The sequence below is a fragment of the Cnephaeus nilssonii genome, assembly GCF_951640355.1.
Source record: "Cnephaeus nilssonii genome assembly, chromosome: 13".
NCBI classification, from domain to species: Eukaryota; Metazoa; Chordata; class Mammalia; order Chiroptera; family Vespertilionidae; genus Cnephaeus; species Cnephaeus nilssonii.
Window position 1 is genome coordinate 30,573,117 of NC_137084.1, and position 21,526 is coordinate 30,594,642.

Consider the following 21,526-nt stretch of genomic DNA (forward strand, 5'->3'; position numbering starts at 1 on the left):
AACTAAGTGTGTGTATGTGCATGTGTGTGTGATGAAAACACCTGTTAGGAACAGGGAATGAGAGCAGAAAATATATGAGGAGAAATATTTGTTTTTAATATGTGCTATTATATTATTTTAAATGTTAGTGAAGGGCATATATTAGCTTTGAAATTTAAAAAATAAAATGGGGTCTGTGTAGCTTTGAAAGTATGTACTCCATAGATAGGACTCATTCCATAAAAGGTTTATTATTATTATTATACTAGAGGCCCAGCACACAAAATTTGTGTGCGGGTATGGCCCCTAGGCCTGGCCTGTGATCAGGGCCATCTTCCCCAGCTACTGGCAACTGGCCCCGCCCCCCACTGCCACCCATCCCCCATTCCCTGTTTGCCACTGGGGGATTGGAGCCTGGCAGGCAGGGGGAGGAACCAAGCTGTGGTCAGTGCACCTCATAGCGACTGGTCGAGCCGTCGTTCTGGTTGTTTCGCCGTTTGGTCTATTTGCATATTACTCTTTTATATATATAGATAATGAAATAGACTGGCCCTTAGCAAAGCCAAGGTCCCCTGGTGTGTCTCTGGCACCCTCCCACCTACCCTGCTAGTACCCTTTCCTCCTGCTGGAGAGGATCCTGCTTCCACTGTGCCCTGCCCCATCGCCATTCCTCTTCCTCCACGTGACTCCTTAAGCACCAACTCTCCAGTCAGACTTCTTAGTTCAAACCTGACCCAGCTCTGCCACTGCCTGGCAGTGTGACCTTGGGCAACAGACCTAACCTTTCGAAGCCCCAGTTGCTACATCTACTAGTATAACATGGGGGTCAATAATGACCCCGTAGGGCTGCTGTCAGAATGAAGTAAAATAATCCACAAACAGTGCTCAGTAGATCACCATACACATAACAAAAGCTCAAAAAGCACTAGATCTTACTATAGACAGAAGAACATGGGGACCCAATGGGACAAGGTTATAATGGTGGGTGAGCAGGCAGTGGAGCATTTTATGACTGGTGAGCTCTGTCCAGCCTCTGGCTTGCCCCTTGACATTTCTTTCCATTTCTGGATAGCCGCACCCCAGGGCTTAGACCCCCCCACCACCCAAATAGCATCACACTGGAGTCCAGAGCATCACCAGGCCCTGACAGGTCTGCAGCCTCAGCTACCCTGGGTCCTCATGGAGCCAGCCAGGCAGACGCATCCAGGAGCTCACCTTGACCAGGTGCACCTTGCATGCGCCCACGAAGTCAAACGGGAGCCCGTCAAACGTGCGGTAATGCCGGTCGCCATAGGCCGTGCAGGTGGCGGCACAGGGATGGAGGGCACACTGGAAGGAGCCTTGCTGGCACACGCTGAAACACATGCACCCAGACCAGCTGGCAGGGTACCCCCACCCCCCTGAATATCCTTGATGGAGACATTGCCTACTGAGCTCTCACTGTGTGCCCCTGGGCCGGGGATCAACAAACATCATCAGCCTCCCACAGAAGCCTGGAGGGTGGGATTGTGGGTCCCTTCATGTAGGAGACACAGCCCTTGGAGCACACAGCCTGTGCACACTCACATGTGCACACACTCATAAGGGAGAGAGGAAACCTGAGTCTAGGAGACGCTCCTCAGCCTACAAGAGACAGAGTTCAGGAGAGCTGAGGGGCTGGGAAGGGCTCGTACAGAACACATTCATCTCTGAAACACCAGACCAGGGGTCAGGGCCCCCGTCTGACCCAAAGCCACTTTACCCAGGGTCTTGTACCCAGCCTGACCCCTTTGGACAGTCCCTGGAATGTGATGTGGGACTAAGATAGGACATGGGTTCCACTGGGTGGGAGGCTCCATTGGAATGAGCTGAGGCATTCTGGTCCTGTCTCCTTCCCCTCCCCATCTTAGCCCCACTGCTCTAGCTGATATGCTTTGGTCATTGGCCAGAGAGTGGCAGAAGCCAGGGCTTAGGGGCCCCTGAGCTGTCCCCTGGCCCCCTGGGGCGTGGCAGGGCTGCCTCCATCCTGCAGATACATCGAAGGCTGGAGGAGCACCAGGCCTCTCGGAGCCCTGGAAAGCCAGGCTGGAACCTCTGTGGCACCTGGCAGAGGTGGCCGCAGTAGAAGCTGCCCAGCCTGTTGAGAGGCCTCATTGATTGTGAGAATGCATATGCTCATGTATATATATAAACATACCCGTATACATATACAAATCCATAATTGTATATATTCACTAACATATTCAAGTTTATGAATGCCCACCTGTTCATATACATGCACTTATATACACATTCATATATACACTCTATGCGTTTTGGATTTCTGCCCACACTTATGCATTTATATAAATATGCAAACACATCATCATGTTTACAGATACGCGTGTATACATTTATATACATGTCTGAACAAATCACATTCATGTAAGTACTCACAAAAACACCCCTAAAATTCTTTCTATTCATACACTTGTATATGGAGGCAAAACCCCTACAACATGAGTATGGAAGGGGAATGCTGGATTGTGCTCATGATCCTGCATCCCATATCTACCCCCCAACCCCACCCCCAGTAAAAGCTAGAGTCCGGATGGGGCCCTCGCTTACCAGGTGTGGCAGGGAGACATGACCTGGTCCCCCGGGAAATACTCCTTCCCCTTCCAAGTGCACGGGCACTCCTCTGGCAGGAAACATGCATCCCCGTGTCTGAGGAGGCTGTAGGGACACAGCAAGCAGGTGGTCAGGAGAGCACCCTCCCATTTCTACCATCTGGGGAGGACCTCGTAACCACGTGGATATCCTGGGGTGGCTCTCAGCATTTACCCTAGAAGAGACTGGCCATGTACCTACTACCTTCCTGCCCAGTGGGATTCAGAGGTACCGTGGTAACTGGAAACACCAGACACAGAGTTGGCCCAGCTCTGCCATCCATCAGGAAGCAAGGCTAAGCCCTACCAGCCACATCCCCCAACCAGGCTGGATGCCAGTTGCCCCTCAGCACCAGCTGTAGACTAATAAACAGACCACATTGCTCATGGAGCAACCAGTAGACCTGCACTAAAAGAAATGTTAAATGGAGTTTTTCAGGAAGATGGAAATGCAGCTCCACGTGAAGGAATGAGAAGCTTGAAAAAATGGAAAATATGTTGGTAAACATAAAAAATTATTTCTTAATTTCTTTAAGAGATAACAGCATTGAGAACAAGATTCATGTAAATGAATTGTGGGGTTTATAACATATAAAAGTAAATGTATGACAATAATAAGAATGAGAAGGAAATAAATGAAAGTACGTTGTTGCAAAATATTCTACAAAGAGTGGAAAAATATTAATTTGTGGTAAATTGATAAGTGAAAGATACATATCTCTAGAAATACTGCAAAAATGCCAAGATATATAGTTTAAAATTAATAAAGGAGATAAAATAGAATACTGGAAAATAGTTAACCTAAAAGAAGGCAGAAGAATAAAATAAACAAAGAACAATAGAATAAACAGATAATAACTAGATGGTAGTATTGAATCTAGTCAAATTACATTAAATGCAAATGCATAAATCCTCCAATAAAAAGGGAGAAACTGTAACATCAGCTAAAAAAGCAAAACCCAATTATATTCTGTTTACAAAAGACACAATTGAAAGATAAAGGCACAGATAAGGTAAGAGTAAATGATGGGGGAAATACCATGCAAAGTCCAGTCGTAAGAAAGATGGAATGGCTATATTAACATCAGACAACATAGAATTCAAGAAAAGTAGCATTAACAGTAATAAAGAGGGCTATTTCATGACAGTAAAAGAGTCAATTTATCAAGAGACCATAACAATCCTCAATGGCATGCACTAAGTAACAAAGCCTAAAAAACAAACAAACAAAACAGAAGAAAAACTCACAGAACTAACAAGTGAAAGAGACAAATCCATAGTTATAGTTGGAGATTCCAACACTCCACTCCACTGATGATAAAACAAATAGGCAAAAAAAAAAAAAAAAAATCATCAGAGATGTAAAAGATTTGAACAAGTCTAAAAATGTTCTCTACCTAATTGACAATTAAAGAACTCTCTATCCAATAATAGCAGAATGCACATTGTTTTCAAGCATACATGGAAAGCTCACCAAGACAACTATATTCTATACCATAAAAAAATTTCAAAGACTTGAAATTATACAAAGAATATTTTCTAACCACCATGAAATTAAATTAGAAACCAGGAACAAACAGATATAAGGAAATCTCCAAATATTCCAAAATTTAGTAGCATTTCTAAATAAACCATGAATCAAGGAGGAAATGATAAAATATTACCAAAAAGACAAAAACACATTGTATCACAATTAGTAGAGTGCAGCTAAAGCAGTGCTTACAGGGAAATTTTTAGCTTTAAATACTTATATTAGAAAATAAGAAGGAATTGCAATAAAATGTCTAAATTAGAAAATAAACCCAAATTAAATTCAAAGTAAGTAATAAGAAGGAAATAATAAAGATAAGAGCAGAATTAAAATAGAAAACAGAAAATCAATAAAACCAGAAGTTGGTTCTTGGACAAGATCAATAACATTGGGAATGCTCTGGTTAGACTGGATATTTAAAAAAATCCTATCTAATAAAAGAGTAATATGCAAATTGACCATCACTCCAACACACAAGATGGCCACCCTCATGTGGTCAAAGATGGCTGCCCCCATGTGGACACAAGATGGCCACCACAAGATGGCCAGCAGGGGAGGGCAGTTGTAGGCGATCAGGACAGCAGGGGAGGGCTGTTGGGAGGGACCAGACCTGCAAGGGAGGGCAGTTGGGGGGGACCAGGCCTGCAGGGGAAGGCAGTTGGGGGGAGCCAGGCCTGCAGGGGAAGGCAGTTGGGGGGAGCCAGGCCTGCAGGGGAGGGAAGTTGGGGGAGACCAGGCCTGCAGGGAAGGACAGCTAGGGGCAACCAGGCTGGCAGGGGAAGGCAGTTAGGGGCAATCAGGCCAGCAGAGGAGCAGACAGGTGTCGATCAGGCTGACAGGGGAGTGGTTAGGTTGTGATCAGGCTGGCAGGCAGAAGCAATTAGGGGCAATCAGGCAGGCAGGCAGGCAAGCAGTTGGGAGCCAGCAGTCCTGGACTGTGAGAGGGATGTCTGGCTGTCCATTTAGGCCCAATCCCACTGGGATCAGGTCTAAACGGGCAGTCAGACATCCCTCGAGGGGCCCCAGATTGGAGAGGGTGCAGGCTGGCCTGAGGGACACCCCCCCCCCCCCGCATGAATTTCGTGCACCAGGCCTCTAGTCTATATATATAAAAGCCTAAGCAACTGGTTGACCATTCAACTAGCCGACCGGTAGCTATGATGCACAATGACCACCAGGGGGCAGATGCTCAAAGCAGGAGCTGCTAAGCTGCAGTGACTTGGCAGCTGTGGTTCTTGGGTGACGCACCTGGAACCAGAGAGGAGGGAGTCCGATTCCAGTGTGTGTCACCCAAGAACTGCCCTCTCACAATCTGGGACCCCTTGAGGGATGTCAGAGAGCCAGTTTCAGCCCGATCCCCACAGGCCAGGCTGAGGGACTCTACTGGTGCACAAATCCATGCACCGGGCCTCTAGTAAATAAATAAAATCTTCAAACACCAATATTAGGAACAACAAGAGACAGCACTGCATACCCTACAGATATTAAAAGGAAAATAAGGCAATATTTATACAGTGACAAGCCAATAAAGTTGACAACTTAGATGCAATGCACAACAAAAACAACAAATGCTTATGAATAAGTTCAGTAACAAATGTGCAAAAACCTTTATGTGAAAACTGAAGCATGGCTGAGAGAGATGAAAAAAGACTCCATAGATGAATTGATAACACCACGTTTGTGCATTGAAAGACTCATGAGTGTGACGGTGCCAGTTCTCCCCAAACTGATCTACAGATTTAACAAAATCCCAGAGGCTCTTTGGTAGAAATCAACAAGCTGATCCTAAATTTACATGGAAATGCAAAGACTTAGCAGGGTCAAAAAGACTTTGAAAAGCAACAAAGTTGGAGCACTATCACTTTCTGATTTTAAGACTTCCTATAAAGCTTTAGAAATCAAGACAGTGTGATATTGGCCTAAAGATAGAAAAATAGATCAATGAGACCAAACAGAGAGTCCTGAAATAGACCCACGTTTCTACAGTCCATTGATTTTTTTTACAAAAAAAGGTGCCAAAACAATTCAATAAGGAGAGGAAAGTCTTATTTTTTTTTAATGAGGCTAGAACCACTAGATATCCATCAGTTAAAAAAATAAAATAAAAACTTGACTCCATTTTGCAACATATACAAAATATAATAACTTTAGATAGCTTACAGACCCAGATGTAAAAGCTAAAATTGTAAAGCTCCTAGAAGGAAACATAGAATATCTTTGCAACCTTGGAGTTGGCAGAGATTTCTTAGGACACAGACAGCACTAAATCCTAGAGAAAGAAATGACAAATTAGGCGTCACCCAAATTTAAAACTTCTGCTCATTAGAAGTCTTTAGACATATGAAACACATTACGTAAATAAACAGGCAAACCACAGACTGGAAGGAAATATTTGCAATACCTATGTTGGACAAGGGGCTTCAATCCAGAATATATAAAGAACGCCTACAACTCAATGTTAAAAATTGACCAAATGAAAAATGGGCAAAAGACTTGAATGGACACTTCACAAAGGAAGATGTACAAAAAGCATACAAAAAAGGACTCATCGTTAGTCATTAGGGAAACACAAATTAAAACTGTGTTGAGCGATGACTATGTTCTTACTGAAATAACAAGAAATAAAAAGTCAGAAAACACCAAGTGTTAGTGAGAAGGTGCTGCGGCCAGCACTCTCCTGCAGTGAGTGTACGATTGTCCCAGCGCCTTGGAAAATTATTTGGAAGTTTCTCATCTAATTACACAATAAAGCTGCCCTAGGGCCCAATTCCATGCCGACCAGCTCATCCAAGATAAAGACAGAGCAGCCTTATTCAAAATAGCCCCAAACTGGAAACAACCCAAACAGCCATCAACACTGAGTGGATAAGTGAATTACTGTATATTCAGACAATGGAATACAGCTGAGCAATAAAAATAAACAAACGACGGGAAAGTGTAGCCATGTGGATCAACCTCGAAAACATACGCCCAGGAAAGGAAGACAGGTGTCATGCTGTATGATTCCACGTCGTGAACACCTAGAACAGCCAGAGTCCATCTACGCTGAAATGAAGACCATGGCGAACGGGGTGGGAGGAACCACCTGGGGAAAGGCATAGGGCATGAGGGAATTTTTTAAAGTGACAGGAGTGTCTATAGCTTGGGAGGGGTGTGGGTTACCAGAGGATATAGATTTGTCAAAGCTTAGCACAGCTGTGTACTTAGAATCTGTGCATTTTTATTACATATCAAGTATGCCTATGTTTTTTAAAATTAAAAGAAAAAAATCAACAACAGTGAGGCACCAAAGGCTGACTGGAACCTCCATATTTAAGGGGGACCCACCATTTTCTTGGGGAATCCCCCAAAGGCCAGTTTCTTTTGTTAGTTTGTTTTCTTTTGCCCCGGCCAATTGTAGAGAGAAGAATTCTCTTTCATCTCTGGCCTGGGAGGCTAAAGCTTTGAAGCTACTGACCTGGGAACCAGGCTGGGGAAGAGGGCGGGGGGACCCAGTAGGTTTTCCTTCGATCTCCCAGTTTCCACTCCATCTCTCATCCCTCCTTGTTCCCCTAAGATCAAAGCCTCAGATTTGGTTTCTCTAGAAACTCTTACTACCTCTCTCCTGCTGGGTGGCACTAGGGCCGTCTCAGGACCCGTGGGGGTGGGAAGGTGGCCAGTGGTTTAACTGCTCCTGACACGACTTGGGACTCATCTGTCTGTCTCCCTGCCGCCACCCCACCTTCTGGGATTCCCGGAGCCTCCTGTCCTAACGTTGTCGACAGGAAGTAGGTTGCTGTCCTGGGTGCCCAGGCATCAGCTGCCAACCTCTGCTCTCAAGGTCAGTTTCCACACACCCAGCTCATTCCTCCTTCAAAAACAATTGACCCATCTTGTACCACTGTCACCCCACTGCTGTTCTCCTTGTCGCTGGAGATTTATACTTTATTTACTCCATTACCAGCATCTTGTTGCGATTGTGGGAGGAAGCAGGGGAAAAGGCTTGTGCTTAATCCATTACGTTTTCCTTGAAGCCACCTTTCTAAGCGTCTGTATATTTATGTGTAAAACGAAAATAATGACACCTTCCTCCCAAGGTCATTATGAGAATGTAATTATAGACCTGGGCACACTGCCTAGTGCCGGGTATGGACACAGTAATATTGTTTTCTTGCCCCTCCTTTCCCCGTAATTGCATCAGACACCAGCAGTGGGCTGGCTCATTGCCTTCCACCTTCAGCCCCAGGCCCGGGCTCTAGACGCTTCCTCAGAGGTCTTCCCTGCCACCCACCATCCATTGCTCCCTCCTGCCCTCTGCAGGCCTGCCTACATCCCTGAGCACCTGCTTCGTGCCCACCACAGAGAGGAGTATGCAAAGACTTGGAGCTTTGGCCTCTGTCCTCAAGGTGCCCTCAATCTGTGGAGCGCCCTTTCCGTAGCGGTTAAAGGACCCTCTTGTTCCAAGGCCCCCTCGGGGGACAACTGCAAGTGCATGGGATCCAAAGGAAAGAAGACAACGCTGTCTGCTCACGTTGAGTGCCTACTCTGTGCCACTATAAGATGAGGAAACTGAGGTTCAGGGTTAACTCCCCCAGGAGGTGGTGAGATAATACATCACCGCTGTGCTAGACAGCCTAGCGGCCCAGGCCCCTTGGAGTGCCACAGCCGGCCTCCGTGGCCCCTGCAGTGGCCAGGTCCTTTGCAGCAATACACAGCATCCAGAGGTTCTTAGAAACACTATGGAGAGAGGCATGGGGCCAAGGGGCCCAGAGGGTCCCCAACAGGGGTTGTTAGGGCGGTACTTGGGCATCATTGGGAACCTTATCCCAAATCCCAGGAGGACGCTCCACGAGGCCAGGAAATGCCTGGCCTTTCTTTACAAGTTGAGATGGTAATAATTTCCCCTTGAGAAGCCCCCGTGGGAGGTGTGTGAGCTCCTCACGGGCATTTGATGCAGTACATGAGCCACTCGGCAAATACCCCGGAGGTGATGGGGTTGAACAGTGAACAGGGGAAGAGGACGTGTCTTCATGGAGCACCGCAGAGCAGCGCCGGCTCCCTGCAGCCTGTGTCTCACTTAAGTCTCTCACTTAAATCACACCAGAACCCTGCACAGGGAGTGCTACTACCCGCAATTCACAGAGGAGCCAACCCAGGCTCAGAAGAATCACGTGACGTCACAGAGCTAACGACAAACATGAAGCCCTCCGACGGTGGTGTTCTTGGCACAGCACCGGGACCTGGATTGGCCTGTGAACGGCCGGGAGCAGGGCAGGAGGATTTGGGTACTGCCCGCTCAGGCGGGTCCTGCCAGCAGCCAGCTGGGCCTTACAGACAAGAAAGCTGATGCCCGAGTGGCCAGGTAACTTGTCCAAGGTCACCCAGCCCATCCTCTCTTCTCCTTTGGAGCCTGGGATTGAAAAGGGAACCCCCTCTGGCTTCTGAGCTCTTCGGGGTTAAATGAGTCCCGCGTGTTGGCCAGGGCGCTAGACCCTTGCTGCTCAAAGTGAGGTCCCCAGACCAGCAGCACAGCATCTCCGGGGAGCTGGTTGGAAATGCAGTCTCTGGTGGAGATTCGTGAGCACATTAATATTTGAGGAGCACATACATCCCTAGAGAACCCCAAAACCCCTTCACGACAGGGGTCTCGCTGAGTCCTCCATTCCCCAGGCTCCTCCGGGAGGGAGCCCTCAACCCTCATTTTACAGACGAGGATCACGTGCTGAGAGAGGTCACGTGAAGAGTCACTGGCAGAACCAAGCCAAGTCTCCATTCCAGTCCACCCCTCCCAGGTCCACCTTCCCTCTGGGGCCTTGCCACCGTGCTGGGCAGTGACTGACCCTCTGCTCCTGACCCCAGAGGCCCTGGCTCTCCCTGTCCGGGGCACACCAGGACAGTGCCACAGAGGCCTTCAGTGACAGACACCCTTCGCGAGCTCCTCTGGGGCCCGAGTGACAGCAGGTGGCAGTTGGCCTAGGATCCTGTGAAGGTTCTTGAGACCTCACGAGGCTTCTTGTGGGTGGCATTGCCTAGGAAGGGGCAGGCTCATCACCCACATTGTGACCTCTGTGTAGGGGACCAGGCCTGGGGCCTCATGCAGTCAGCGCTCTAACCAATGGGCAGGCTTTAGAGTAAGCACCGCGGGGTTTGAGTCCTGGCTCCCATGGCAGACCATTTCCCTCCATCCTGCCCCTGGCCTCAGTTTCTTCGTCTGCAAAGTGGGAATAATGATCCTTCCCTCCTTTCTTTGAGGGATGCTCTGAGATTGAATGGGATGGTAATATCAAAGTGTTTCATAACCAGTAAAGCTCCAAATGACTACCTCTTCCCTTTCCCACCCTAGAAGTCCTGACCCCCCCGCCTCTCACTTTCCTTGGCTGCCAGGCCTGGCCCACGACTCCCAGCTGACCACTGACCTCTGCACAGGCTGAAGGACACAGCCCTGCAATGCCAAGTCATGGCACCATCTGTCTTCTTAGCTCAGACCTGAAGCAAGACCAGCATCAGGAATGAGAACTGGCAGAGCTGGGTACAGGGCCCCTGCAGCCACCTGTGTACAGAGCACCCACGGGCAACCCACAAAACCCACCTCGTATGGATCTCACAGCTTTAATGCCGCCTGAGGGGCACTGGGTGGGCCTTGCTTTTGCGAGGATTATAGGGGCACCAGACTGTCACCAGAGGGCTCTGTTCAGACCTCTGTTCAGGGAAAGAGGTTGGGAGCTGAAACAAGGGTTTACTCTCTCACGGCCTTGAACCCACTGGACCTCTAGAGCAGGCGTCCTCAAACTACGGCCTGCGGGCAACATGCGGGTGTTTTTGCCGTTTTGTTTTTTTACTTCAAAATAAGATATGTGCAGTGTGCATAGGAATTTGTTCATAGTTTTTTTTAAACTATAGTCCGGCCCTCCAATGGTCTGAGGGTCAGTGAACTGGCCCCCTGTTTAAAAAGTTTGAGGACCCCTGCTCTAGAGCCTGCCACACCCCACTCAGCGCTTCAACTGCAGTACCTTGTTTAATCCTCACAACAACTTGCTGCTTGTTTAATCCTCACAACCACCTGGTCTTACTATTATTCCCATTTCACAGATGTAAAACTGAGCCTCAGAGAGGCCAGGCCCTTATCCAAGGTTGCCTGTTGGTAATACGCAGGGACAGGTACACTCCACCCCACACGCTCCTGCCCTCTCTCAGACTCCTCACTGGCCATTATGTTGTCACGGGCCAGCCCTGCGCTAGTGTCTGCCTGCAAGGCTGTGTGAGGTTTTCCCTGGCCCTCATTCCACCTCACGTTCGCAGAGTGGGAGACCATGGCAACACAGATACCTACCCTTGGGGACAGGCACAGCCTGAGAGGCAGGGGCCCCGGGCAGGCACGCTCAGGTTCAGCAGCTGCTGCTCGCACGTCCTCTCTCTGCTCAGCTCGGGGTCGGTGTGCAGGTCACTGCAGTTCACGAAGACCTGGCCCGCTGGGCAGGCAGCGGCTGAAAGAGGAGAGGGTGGGTGCTGGAAGGAGCGCGGGCACTCAGCAAGATGCTTGGAACACCCGGGCCTGGGGGTGGGGTCCTGGGTGGCAGGGTTGGCCAGGGAGATGAGGGGACCCGGCATCTGGGAGATGCAGGGAGAGATGGGCCCTGATGCTTTTTGGTGTCCTGGTTGTTTCTGGACGTTCCTTGGGTCCCATGTGCACATCCCACGTGGAGAGGAGGGATGTGTGGTGTCCCACAGCAGGACAACCTCCTCAGCTACCAGCCCCAGCTACCGAACATGTCCTCCCCACCAGGCACTGCTCCCCGACTTCACATGTGTTTTCTTATTTAATCCTGTAACAGCTCTGTGAGGTATTCTTACCCCCATATCCCCATATAATGGAGAGAAACACTTCTGCTTGCAAAAGGCACGATAGAGAGGAAGTGCCCCAAAGGGATGAGGAGAGGAGCTAAAAATAGGGAAGCCATGCAGTGTGGCGGGGTGGCCAGAGGACTTTTAGCAACAGGAAGTCAGTTCCCATTCCCCGTATTTCTATGGCATAAACTCTCTCTCTCTCTCTCTCTCTCTCTCTCTCTCTCTCTCTCGCCAGGCCTTCCGTCAAGCTGGCTGTGCACGCTCACACTTGTGTGAGTGATCTTCAGGAAAATCAGTAAAAGAGAGCTGAGTTTCATGCCCAGCCTGGGATGGAGCAGAGAGAAAGGAAGAGCCACAGGAAATAAAAGTCCCAAAGAGGCAGAAATCCAAAGCCAGGAGTGATGCAAGGAAAACACTTTCAGGGATACACATGGAACATGGGGAGAATGCAGAAGTCTAGGTTACTTACAAAAAAGTTAACAAAGGCTCAGAGAGGTGCAGTGAGTTACCCCGGACTGCACAGCCAGCGAGTGCTGGGCAGGGTCTGAACCCAGGCTGCCTGACTCTGGAGGCCCTGCTCTTTGCCACCTGCCATATGATTAGTCTCTGGTCCCCTCTGTGCTGATCTCCACCCTCAGTGGCCTCCTCTGCCCCAAGAGACGCTCCCTGAAGACCCCAGGCTCCGTTCTACCACCTCCAAGCCCCTCACAGGCTGACCCATCGCCGGGCCACCTTACCCCCATTTCTATGGCCTGGGAACGTCTCAAAGACCCAGGCTGTCCTCCCCATCTCTGTGACCCCCATGTCCAGCACCCGACTGAGAGTCTGCCTCAGTAGACACGTGATGGCTCAGGCCCAGGAAATCCAGGACCCAGGGGAACTCCAGGGACCGTCCAGACACCAGCTGGCCACCCTGAGAGAGAAAGTCTCAGGCTCTCCTAGGGAAGCAGGAAGGACGGGCGTAGGGTGGGACTGAGGCTGGGACAGGATTTCTGGACGCCACCCTCCAAGCTGGAGTCTTTCCCAAGAGGGCAAGGAACACAGAAGGCTCAGTGCAGGGCAAGATTGGGGGTGGCCTCTCCCCATCCCCATCTGTTTTTGAGCTCCTCACTCTCCTCTCTATAACCCCACTACATGAAAGAGCCCCCTCCCTTCCAGTCCCCGTACCTGGGGCTCGGCTGTCACAGCTCATGACCCCATCTTTGCAGTGGCTGCAGAGGGAGAGAGAGAGAGAGAAAGAGAGAGAGAGAGAGAGAGAGAGAGAGAGAGAGAGAGAGAGAGAGAGAGATGCTGATTAGCTGACCCAGTCACTGCACAGCCCAGACACCAAACCCCAGTCACTGTAGGACCCAGAGACCCGGAGCCACTGCCCCAGATCCCTCCCGCTGCCTGTCCCTGGCTCCTGTGCAGAGGTGGGTGCCATCCATGGGACGTTCTGCTCAGATGCACTCTCTTCAGTTAGCAACTTCCACTGACAGAGAAGACAGCAGCACGGCTGCACAGGGAGCTCACCAGTGGCCCAGAGACGGAATGTCGCTGTCTCCCGGGGGATAGTCCACGCCTTGGAAGTGGCAGGAGCACTGGTTCCTATAAAACCCAGGAGCAGAGAACAGTGAGCGGACGCAGGAGCTGAGGCGGGGACTGCCATGGACAGGGACTCACTTCTCTGCCAGCCAGGGGCAGAGGGACATCTAATGGCATCTACTGTGACAGGTGACACATCTCCAGGGAGTGAGGAAGCCAGCCTGGCACCGGGGACAGAGGTCAGGGGTGGGCCTCAGACTCAAGGCCAATCCACCGAGCTAGGTCTCCGTACACTCCCAACGCCAATGTCTTTTGGATGTAAAGTCAAGGCCACACTGCCTGAGCCCATGCCGTGTCGGGGACAGGGCCATAGTCTTGTATTGGTCATTCACACCCAGCATCTGTTCTAATTGCTCAGGCCTATGCCTATAGGTTGTCACGTATTCTGAGCACCAGGCTAGGCCCTCTACATACGTCATGTCATCTGCTCCTCACAGGACCCTGTAAGGCAAGGACCCTTGTGCTGTCTTTCAGTTCCTCACTGTAGGTCATCAGAGGGCAAAGACTGTTACCTCCTCACATGCCTCCCACAGCACCTGTGGGCTACAGCCAAGGGCAGGCCTTGGAGCAGAGCCGTTGGGGGCTGGAAGGGAAGTCTGAACTCATCCCACACCGAGGTTTCTCAGTCACTTTCTCCTTCTCCAGTCGTCCCCACCCCCCCATACAACATACAGAAGCTCCCCTCATTGGCAATACTCAACACTGGGGGAGGGGGGAACTGGATCTCCAGGGAGGATTCTGGAGTTTAAAAAGGCATGCGTGATTCTGATATTACCCCCAAAAGAGGCCTCTCTCCAGCCCCCACCACTCAGTCGAATGTGAAACCATTTTACAGATGGAGAAATGGCCGGGGGGGGGGGGGGGGGGGGGTCAAGGGCCTTGCCTGTCAGCCCCGGGATCCTGGGAGGGTTCCACTTCCCATTATGCCTTCCAGCCACACTGAGACCAGGCCTACAGCAGCCTCAGGGCCGCCCCGCCCCCTCTGCCTGGAGCACTCTTCCCTCACTTCCCTCAGGTCTCTGCCCAAAGTTGCCTCCTCAGAAAGGCCTTCCTTCCATGCTCATCTCAGGTGACATAACGGTGACCCGCCCCACCCAAGGACTCCTATTCTCACTCCGCTTTGTAGCTCTGGTCACCACCAGACCCATCAGTGTCTGTCTGTCTGTCTGTCTGTTCTGCACCCCACCACCTAGAATGGGAGCTCCATGAGGACAGCATTCTGTTTGATCACAGCTGAATGCCCTGGGCCTAGAAATGCCGGGACCACACTAGGGGGTCAATAAATATTTGTGGACAGAGTGGGGAGGTGAGGGCAGAGAGACCCTCTTGGCTCTGTGGGGTGGTTCTGTCTTGTGGTCCTCCTGATGTGCAGAACTGAGAACCAGAGAAGTTAAGACACTCACCCAAGATCACACAGCAGGTCAAGGTCAGAGTTGGGGTTTAAACCCAGTGTGACTCCAGAGTCCCACTGCCTATGGGGTAGTTCTGTTTCTGTGGAGTGGCCTGAAGAGCCAGAGCTGAGGAGGGAGCCCACCCATCTACCCACCTTACCCACCCAGATCTGCCCTGTGACTGTGAAATGAAGTAGGGACATCAGAGGGCCAGGCAGGCTCCCCAGTCTCAGGTGCCCTGGAGACCCCAGCCTCCTCCCCGACTGACAGAGGTCAAGCCGACCTGCTCACCTGGGAACACAGAGGTCAGCCTGGGTGTCCAGGTAGGTGTCTGGTGGGCAGGCACAGCCCTCCACACACTCGTCCTCGCTGAGGTCACCGCCACAGGCCTCAGGGCCAGCCAGGTCCTGGCAGGTTTGTCCACACAGGGCCACACAGGGGCTGTACTCCTTGGTGGCCTCACAGGACAGTGCTGTAGTAGAAAATGGAACTGTGCTTTGTCTCCCTTGTCCCCACCACTGTGTAGGGTAGGATCATTATCCTGATGAGGAGAACTGAGAACCAGAGAAGTTAAGACACTCACCCAAAGTCACACAGCAGGTTAAGGTCAGAGTTGGGATTTAAACCCAGCCTGACGGCAGCGTCCCACTGCCTCCCACTACACCCAGCATGGCAGGGCGGCAGCGCTGGGCCCCACCTCCCGACCTCAGCCTGGGCCCTGCCGTTGGTGTATCATGTTCTTTGCAGGGCATTCCTCTTAGGGAATGATATTGGGGGAGGGGTGGAAATCACTGGCCCCTGACAGCCACATACCCACCCTGTCACACACACACACACACACACACACACACACTCCTGCTCCTCTCATTTCCACGCTTATAACACACTCGGCTGTGAAGACCAATTATGCCTGCTCGGCAGCCTCTCGTCCAGACGGCCCTCTCTTTGCTTAATCTGGCCGCTGTCCCACTCCTCCGGGTCTCCCACTGCCAGGGGTCAGGGCAAGTAGATCCCCTGAGACTGTCCAGCTCAGTTGCTCTCACTGGGGCTGCACACCAAGCCACCTGGAGAGTTTTTAAAGATGCTGATACCAGCGCCCTCCGCAGGTACGTTGTTTTCATTGAACTGAATGGGCCCAGAGAAGTGCATTTGGAAAAGTTCCCGGGGTGAGTCTAATGTGCACCAATGCTGAGAACCACAGGTCCTATCCAGTCACCTCTTAGAGAAACTTTGGCTCAGAGAGGGGCATGGCCTTGCCAGGGACACACAGCAATTACCTACTGGGCTGGCTTAGAACTCAGGCCTCCTGACTCCCAGTGCTGTTACTTTTTCATTTATTCAACAGACATTTCCCTATAGCTTACAGAGTGGGGCCCTATGCTGGGGCTAGGGGCACAGAGACAACTAAGAGATGGGAGGAGTGTGGCCGAGTGGGGTGCAGTGGGTATGGGCCAGCACATGCCCATTGAGCCACACGTGCACCTGAGGGCCACGGAGCGGGTGGTCTTTAGAAAGCTTGTTCCAGCTCTGACTAGAGCGGTGGCAGTGCAAGTGCTGAGAGGTGGGGGGGTGGGGTGGGCTGACAGGACCTGGAGATGGGCTGGAGGTGAGGGTAAGACAGGAGTTGGGTGTCACATGTCCCAGGCCTGGGTGATGAAGGAGACCAGGCCCTGGGCCGAGGTGGAGAGCAGAAGCCGTTTGCGAGGCGGGATGTTAGGCCGGAGAAGACTGGGGACGTGCGAGGGGAGAGTTCAGGTGGACACTCAGGTCTGGAGCGCCCGTTCCTCCAGGCCCCCTCACATGGGCGCACAAGTGTGGGGCACTCACCACAGGCTGGCAGGTGGGTGCGGAAGTCGACGGGGAGCCCGTGGCGCTGGCACAGGTGGGCATAGTGGGCCAGCGTGGCACACAGGCAGGGCTGCCCGCAGCGGCAGGCGTCCCGGCGGCACTGCTCAAAGTAGGGCACGGGGCTCAGGTACAGGGAGCAGGGCGCAAACAGCTCCTCCATGAGCACGCTGCAGGCCTGCACCGCGTAGGAGACTGCGGACAGGAGGCACAGGGCCGGGGGCCGGGGGTCAGGCTTGGTGGGCCCAGGCCCAGCCCCTGCCTCCCTCCCTACAGCTCAGGGGAATGTGTGTGTGTGTGTGTGTGTGTGTGTGTGTGTGTGTGTGTGTGCCTGTGTGCATGTCTGGTTGGGAATGTGTGGGGATGGTTTAGTGAGTTTGGATGTGAATATGTAGCGGGCCACATGCATGAGTATAAATAACTGTAAGGGGGTATGTGTTTACATGTACACACGTTACGCATGTGTACATGCACTCATACATTGCATTCCACCAGGCATGAACCCATGTGCTGGAAGGAGAAACAGGAGTGAACAAACAGACAAAATCTCTGCCCTCACGGAGCATACATTCTGGTCGGTGGAGACCATCACTGAACAATTTACATAGAAAAGTGGAAGGAGAAGTCTCCAAGGAGAGAGGCCGGGAAGGAGACAGGGATCGCAAGCTGAGGCCGGAGGGGAAATTGCGGTTTTAAATCGAGTGGTCAGGAAAGGCCTCCGTGGGAAGATGATGTTTGAGCAAAATCTTGAAAAAGGTGAGAAGTATGTTTTCTGAGGGAAGGGCATCCCAGGTGGAGGGAACAGCAAGTGCAAAAGTCTGGAGAGGAGAGGCGGCCTGGCTGTGAGGGGAGAGCAGCAAGGGGGCCAGGGGGCCAGAGCAGAGTGGAGGGCGGGGAGGAGGCGGTGAGATGAGGGGGATGGGCAGAGGGTGTAGGACTTGATGGGGCCACAGTGAGGACTTGGGCTTTTGCCCTGAGATAAGGGAGCCAGTAGTGCACCTAACCGGGTAGAACGTGAAGCTTCCTGCCTGACAAACCCTCACCAGGAGGGAACCCCAGTTTCTTAGCAACCCTGCCCAGTTGGACCAGCATCCTCATGCCCAGGGTTCCCATCTCCTGTCTCTCGAACTAGTCCCACTGCACCCATTCCCCCTCCCCCCACCTCACCAGCTTGCAGGTGCATATCACAGGGGTCCAGGGGGGAGCCAGAGACCAGCGGGGAGCAGGCAGACAGCGTTTTCCAAGAATTGCCAAAGAGTTGTGGGGTGCTCTCAGGTACACCCACCGGGGACCTGCAGCCAAGACATAGCCACACTCACACACTTGCCCATGGGGGCCCAGGTGAACATCCAGTGTTTACCCAAGTAAGCACCCCCCTGATCATGTACACACACACACACACACACACACACACACACACACACGGACCAAGCATAAGCACACACGGTAAGAGGCACAAATGTACCCACCTGAACTGGAACACCATAGGCCCAAGAATACCACCTGCGCACACCTTTCAAGCAAACACACACTCACACACAGTGCAGATATGTGCCAGACATGACAGCAGCCAACGGGGCCTCCACAGCCACATGCAAACACAATTACGGCTATGTGCGCGCACACATCCCATGTAACAGGTTCCAAAGGGACTCCCAATGGGCTTGGGCCCACACTGCCCTACCTTCTGCACCCACCCCCAGCTCTTCGTGTCAGAAAGAGAGAAACAGGAACACTATGAACCAGACTTCTTCCTCGCCTTCCCACTGGCCGTTCCTAAAACTCCCCTGCCCTCCCTTTCTCTCTGGGTAGGAGACAGTCACGCGAGGGGCAATAAGGAGAGCAAGGGGGAGAAGCATGATGTTTTCTAAACATCACCATCGCCAAGGGTCACCAAACCCAGGAAGAGAGCCCTCGGCGTCCATAGGGGGCAGGCTCTGCCCACATGACTGCTCCGGGCAGCCAGAGTCCTCAGGTGACACAGAGCAGTGTTTCCGCAGAATTCACATTTAGGAGGGCGGCAAGCAGCCCACACAGCAGACCAAGGTCTGCCCCCACCATCTGGCCAGCTGCCCTAACCTCAGCCCCACCAGGCAAGACAGAGCAGAGTGCTGCTTTTCAAGTGTGCGTGCACTGAAAAGCGCTCAGCTTTTCCTTGTTACTGGTTTTTCCAAGCAAATCTGAATTCTTGTTTCCAGCTGAAGAAAGCCTCTCGTGTTTCCTTCTGCATCGCCCAATGCGTGTAACTTGAAGGACTGGCCGGAACCCCCATCCTTCAAGATCAATCCTTCGTCCTTATTTCTGGAAGGCCTGACTACTGTCCCCTCCCAAGGTATTAAACTGTGTCCAAGCCCAGAGAGTCCTCTCTTAACTCTCCACCGGACCATGGGAAACAGCACCAGGCAGGGAAGTTGAAGGGTTGGTGAGAGAGAAAGCAGGAATTCTGGCAACACTGGCTCACTGGGGGGTTGCACTCCTCTAAAGGTGTTCACAGTCAATTAAAGCAAACAACTACGAGCCAACTCAAACCCCTACTAATTTTAAGATTTTTTTGCCATAAAACTGTATTTCTCAAGGTATGCTCCATAGACCTCATAGACTAGAATCACAGTGGTGCTTATCCTATCTAATAAAAGAGTAAAATGCAAATTGACCATCACACCAAGACACAAGATAGCTGCCCCCATGTGGTCAAAGATGGCTGCCCCCATGTGGACACAATATGGCCACCAAAAGATGACCGCCACAAGATGGCCTGCAGGGGAGGGCAGTGATGGGAAGTTAGGGGTGACCAGGCCAGCAGAGGAGGGCAGTGGCGGGGGGGGGGGGTGACCAGGCCTGCAGGGGAGGGTAGGGTAGTTGTGGGTGATCAGGCAAGCCAGCAGGGCAGTTGAGGGGGACCAGGACTGCAGGGGAGGGCAGTTGGGGGGTGCCAGGCCTGCAGGGGAGAGCAGTTGGGGAGGGACCAGGTCTGCAGTGGAGGGCAGTTGGGGGGGGGGGGGGAGACCAGGCCTGCAGTGGAGAGCAGTTGTGGGGGACTAGGCCTGCAGGGAAGGGCAGTTGGGGGGAACCAGGCCAGCAGGGGAGGACAGTAGGGGGGGACCAGGCCTGCAGGAGAGGGCAGTTGGGGGGTACCAGGCATGCAGGGGAGGGCAGTTGGGGGTGATCAGGCCAGCAGAGGAGGGCAGTTGGGGGAGACCAGGCCAGCAGGGAGGGCAGTTGGGGGGGACCGGGCCTGCAGGGGAGGGCAGTTGGCAGGGGGGGAGGACCAGGACTGCAGGGGAGGGCAGTTGGGGGTACCAGGCCTGCAGGGGAGGGCAGTTGTGGGTGATCAGGCCATCAGGGAGGGCAGTTAGGGGTAATCGGGCCAGCAGAGGAGGGGGAGACCAGGCCATCAGGGGAGGGCAGTTGAGGGGGACTGGGCCTGCAGGGGAGGGCAGTTGGGGGGGACCAGGCCTGCAGGGGAGAGCAGTTGGGGGGGGGGACCAGGCCTGCAGGGGAGGGCAGTTGAGGGGGACCAGGCCTGCAGGGGAGAGCAGTTTGGGGGGACCAGGTCTGCAGGGGAGAGCAGTTGGGGGGACCAGGTCTGCAGGGGAGGGCAGTTGGGGGGGACCAGGCCAGCAGGGGAGGGCAGTTGGGAGCCAGCAGTCCTGGATTGTGAGAAGGATGGCCGATCATCCGTTTAGGCCCGATTCCAATGGGATCAGGCCTAAACAGGCAGTCAGACATCCCTCAAGGGGGAGAGGGTGCAGGCTGGGCTGAGGGACACCCCACCCCCCTCCGTGCATGAATTTCATGCACTGGGCCTCTAGTCTATAATAATAAAAGCATCATATGCTAATTAGACCGGACATCCTTCCAGACGAACTTCCGAACGAAGCCGGGGCTGCAAGGGCTGAGCCCCTTTGCACGAATTTCGTGCATCAGGCCTCTAGTTAGAAATAAGATTCTTGGGCCTTAACCTATAACAGATTCTTAAAGAGAAGGACCCAGGAGTCAGCATTTTAACAACCTCTGCATCTTCTGCACAGAGAGGACTGAGCCACTGCCTTAAAGAAACATACTCAAATTTACATGCAGAGAAATAAATGGTCAATGGTGAATACCAGGCCCATGAGAGCCCATGGGAGTTTGGGAGATTAGGATACTCGGCCCCACGGGCCCCCCGCCCCCTCCTTCCTGTTCCAGGGCAGGAGCACGTACAAAAAGTCGTCCTGCGTGTTGCCGTTGAAGGTGCCGCACAGGCCCACTGTGTCCTCCACCCATCGCTGGTCCACCTGCAGGTAGAGCCGCAGGCCTTCTCGATCGTAGAGCACCCGCACGCCCACGTTGGTCCTCACCCGCAGGAACACGGAGGACAGCCTCCGGATCTCAAAGGCGTCTGGGCACAGAAGCCAAAGGGGGATGTGGGAAGTTGGGCCACGATGCACCCCACCCACCACCACCACCACCTGCATGGTGCCCTCCGAGCCCCATCCCCAGCCCAGCCTTCACACACAGTGAAACCTGCCAAGGGGGTGGTGTGGGGAGCCTTGAGGAAATCCTGCTCCATGATGAAACCAGGACCAGGGATAACCCCCTGAGACATTTCTTTTAGCTTTAAATGCCTATGAAAGCTTTGCCTCCCTGCGAACTGGTGTGTTTCCTTCTCTAGCAAAGGGAATTCCGTAACTGCCCATTCTTTTCACAACGGCCACCAGGAAGCTCACAACAGGACTTTGGATTCAGTCGTAGCAATTTTAAAG

General features: G+C 52.4%; 1 protein-coding gene across 1 annotated transcript in view; it reads right to left on the reverse strand.

Moving 5' to 3' along the window:
• OTOG (otogelin) overlaps positions 1-21,526 on the reverse strand; it is a gene marked incomplete at both ends in the record, with an annotated part of 80,508 nt that overhangs the window by 42,618 nt on the left and 16,364 nt on the right. The window contains 9 exons of the mRNA XM_079788140.1: positions 1,195-1,333; positions 2,566-2,673; positions 11,447-11,600; positions 13,129-13,172; positions 13,474-13,548; positions 15,228-15,408; positions 16,764-16,976; positions 17,949-18,073; positions 20,985-21,162. Coding sequence (XP_079644266.1) covers positions 1,195-1,333; positions 2,566-2,673; positions 11,447-11,600; positions 13,129-13,172; positions 13,474-13,548; positions 15,228-15,408; positions 16,764-16,976; positions 17,949-18,073; positions 20,985-21,162 — 1,217 coding nt within the window. The remainder of the gene's footprint in view (positions 1-1,194; positions 1,334-2,565; positions 2,674-11,446; positions 11,601-13,128; positions 13,173-13,473; positions 13,549-15,227; positions 15,409-16,763; positions 16,977-17,948; positions 18,074-20,984; positions 21,163-21,526) is intronic.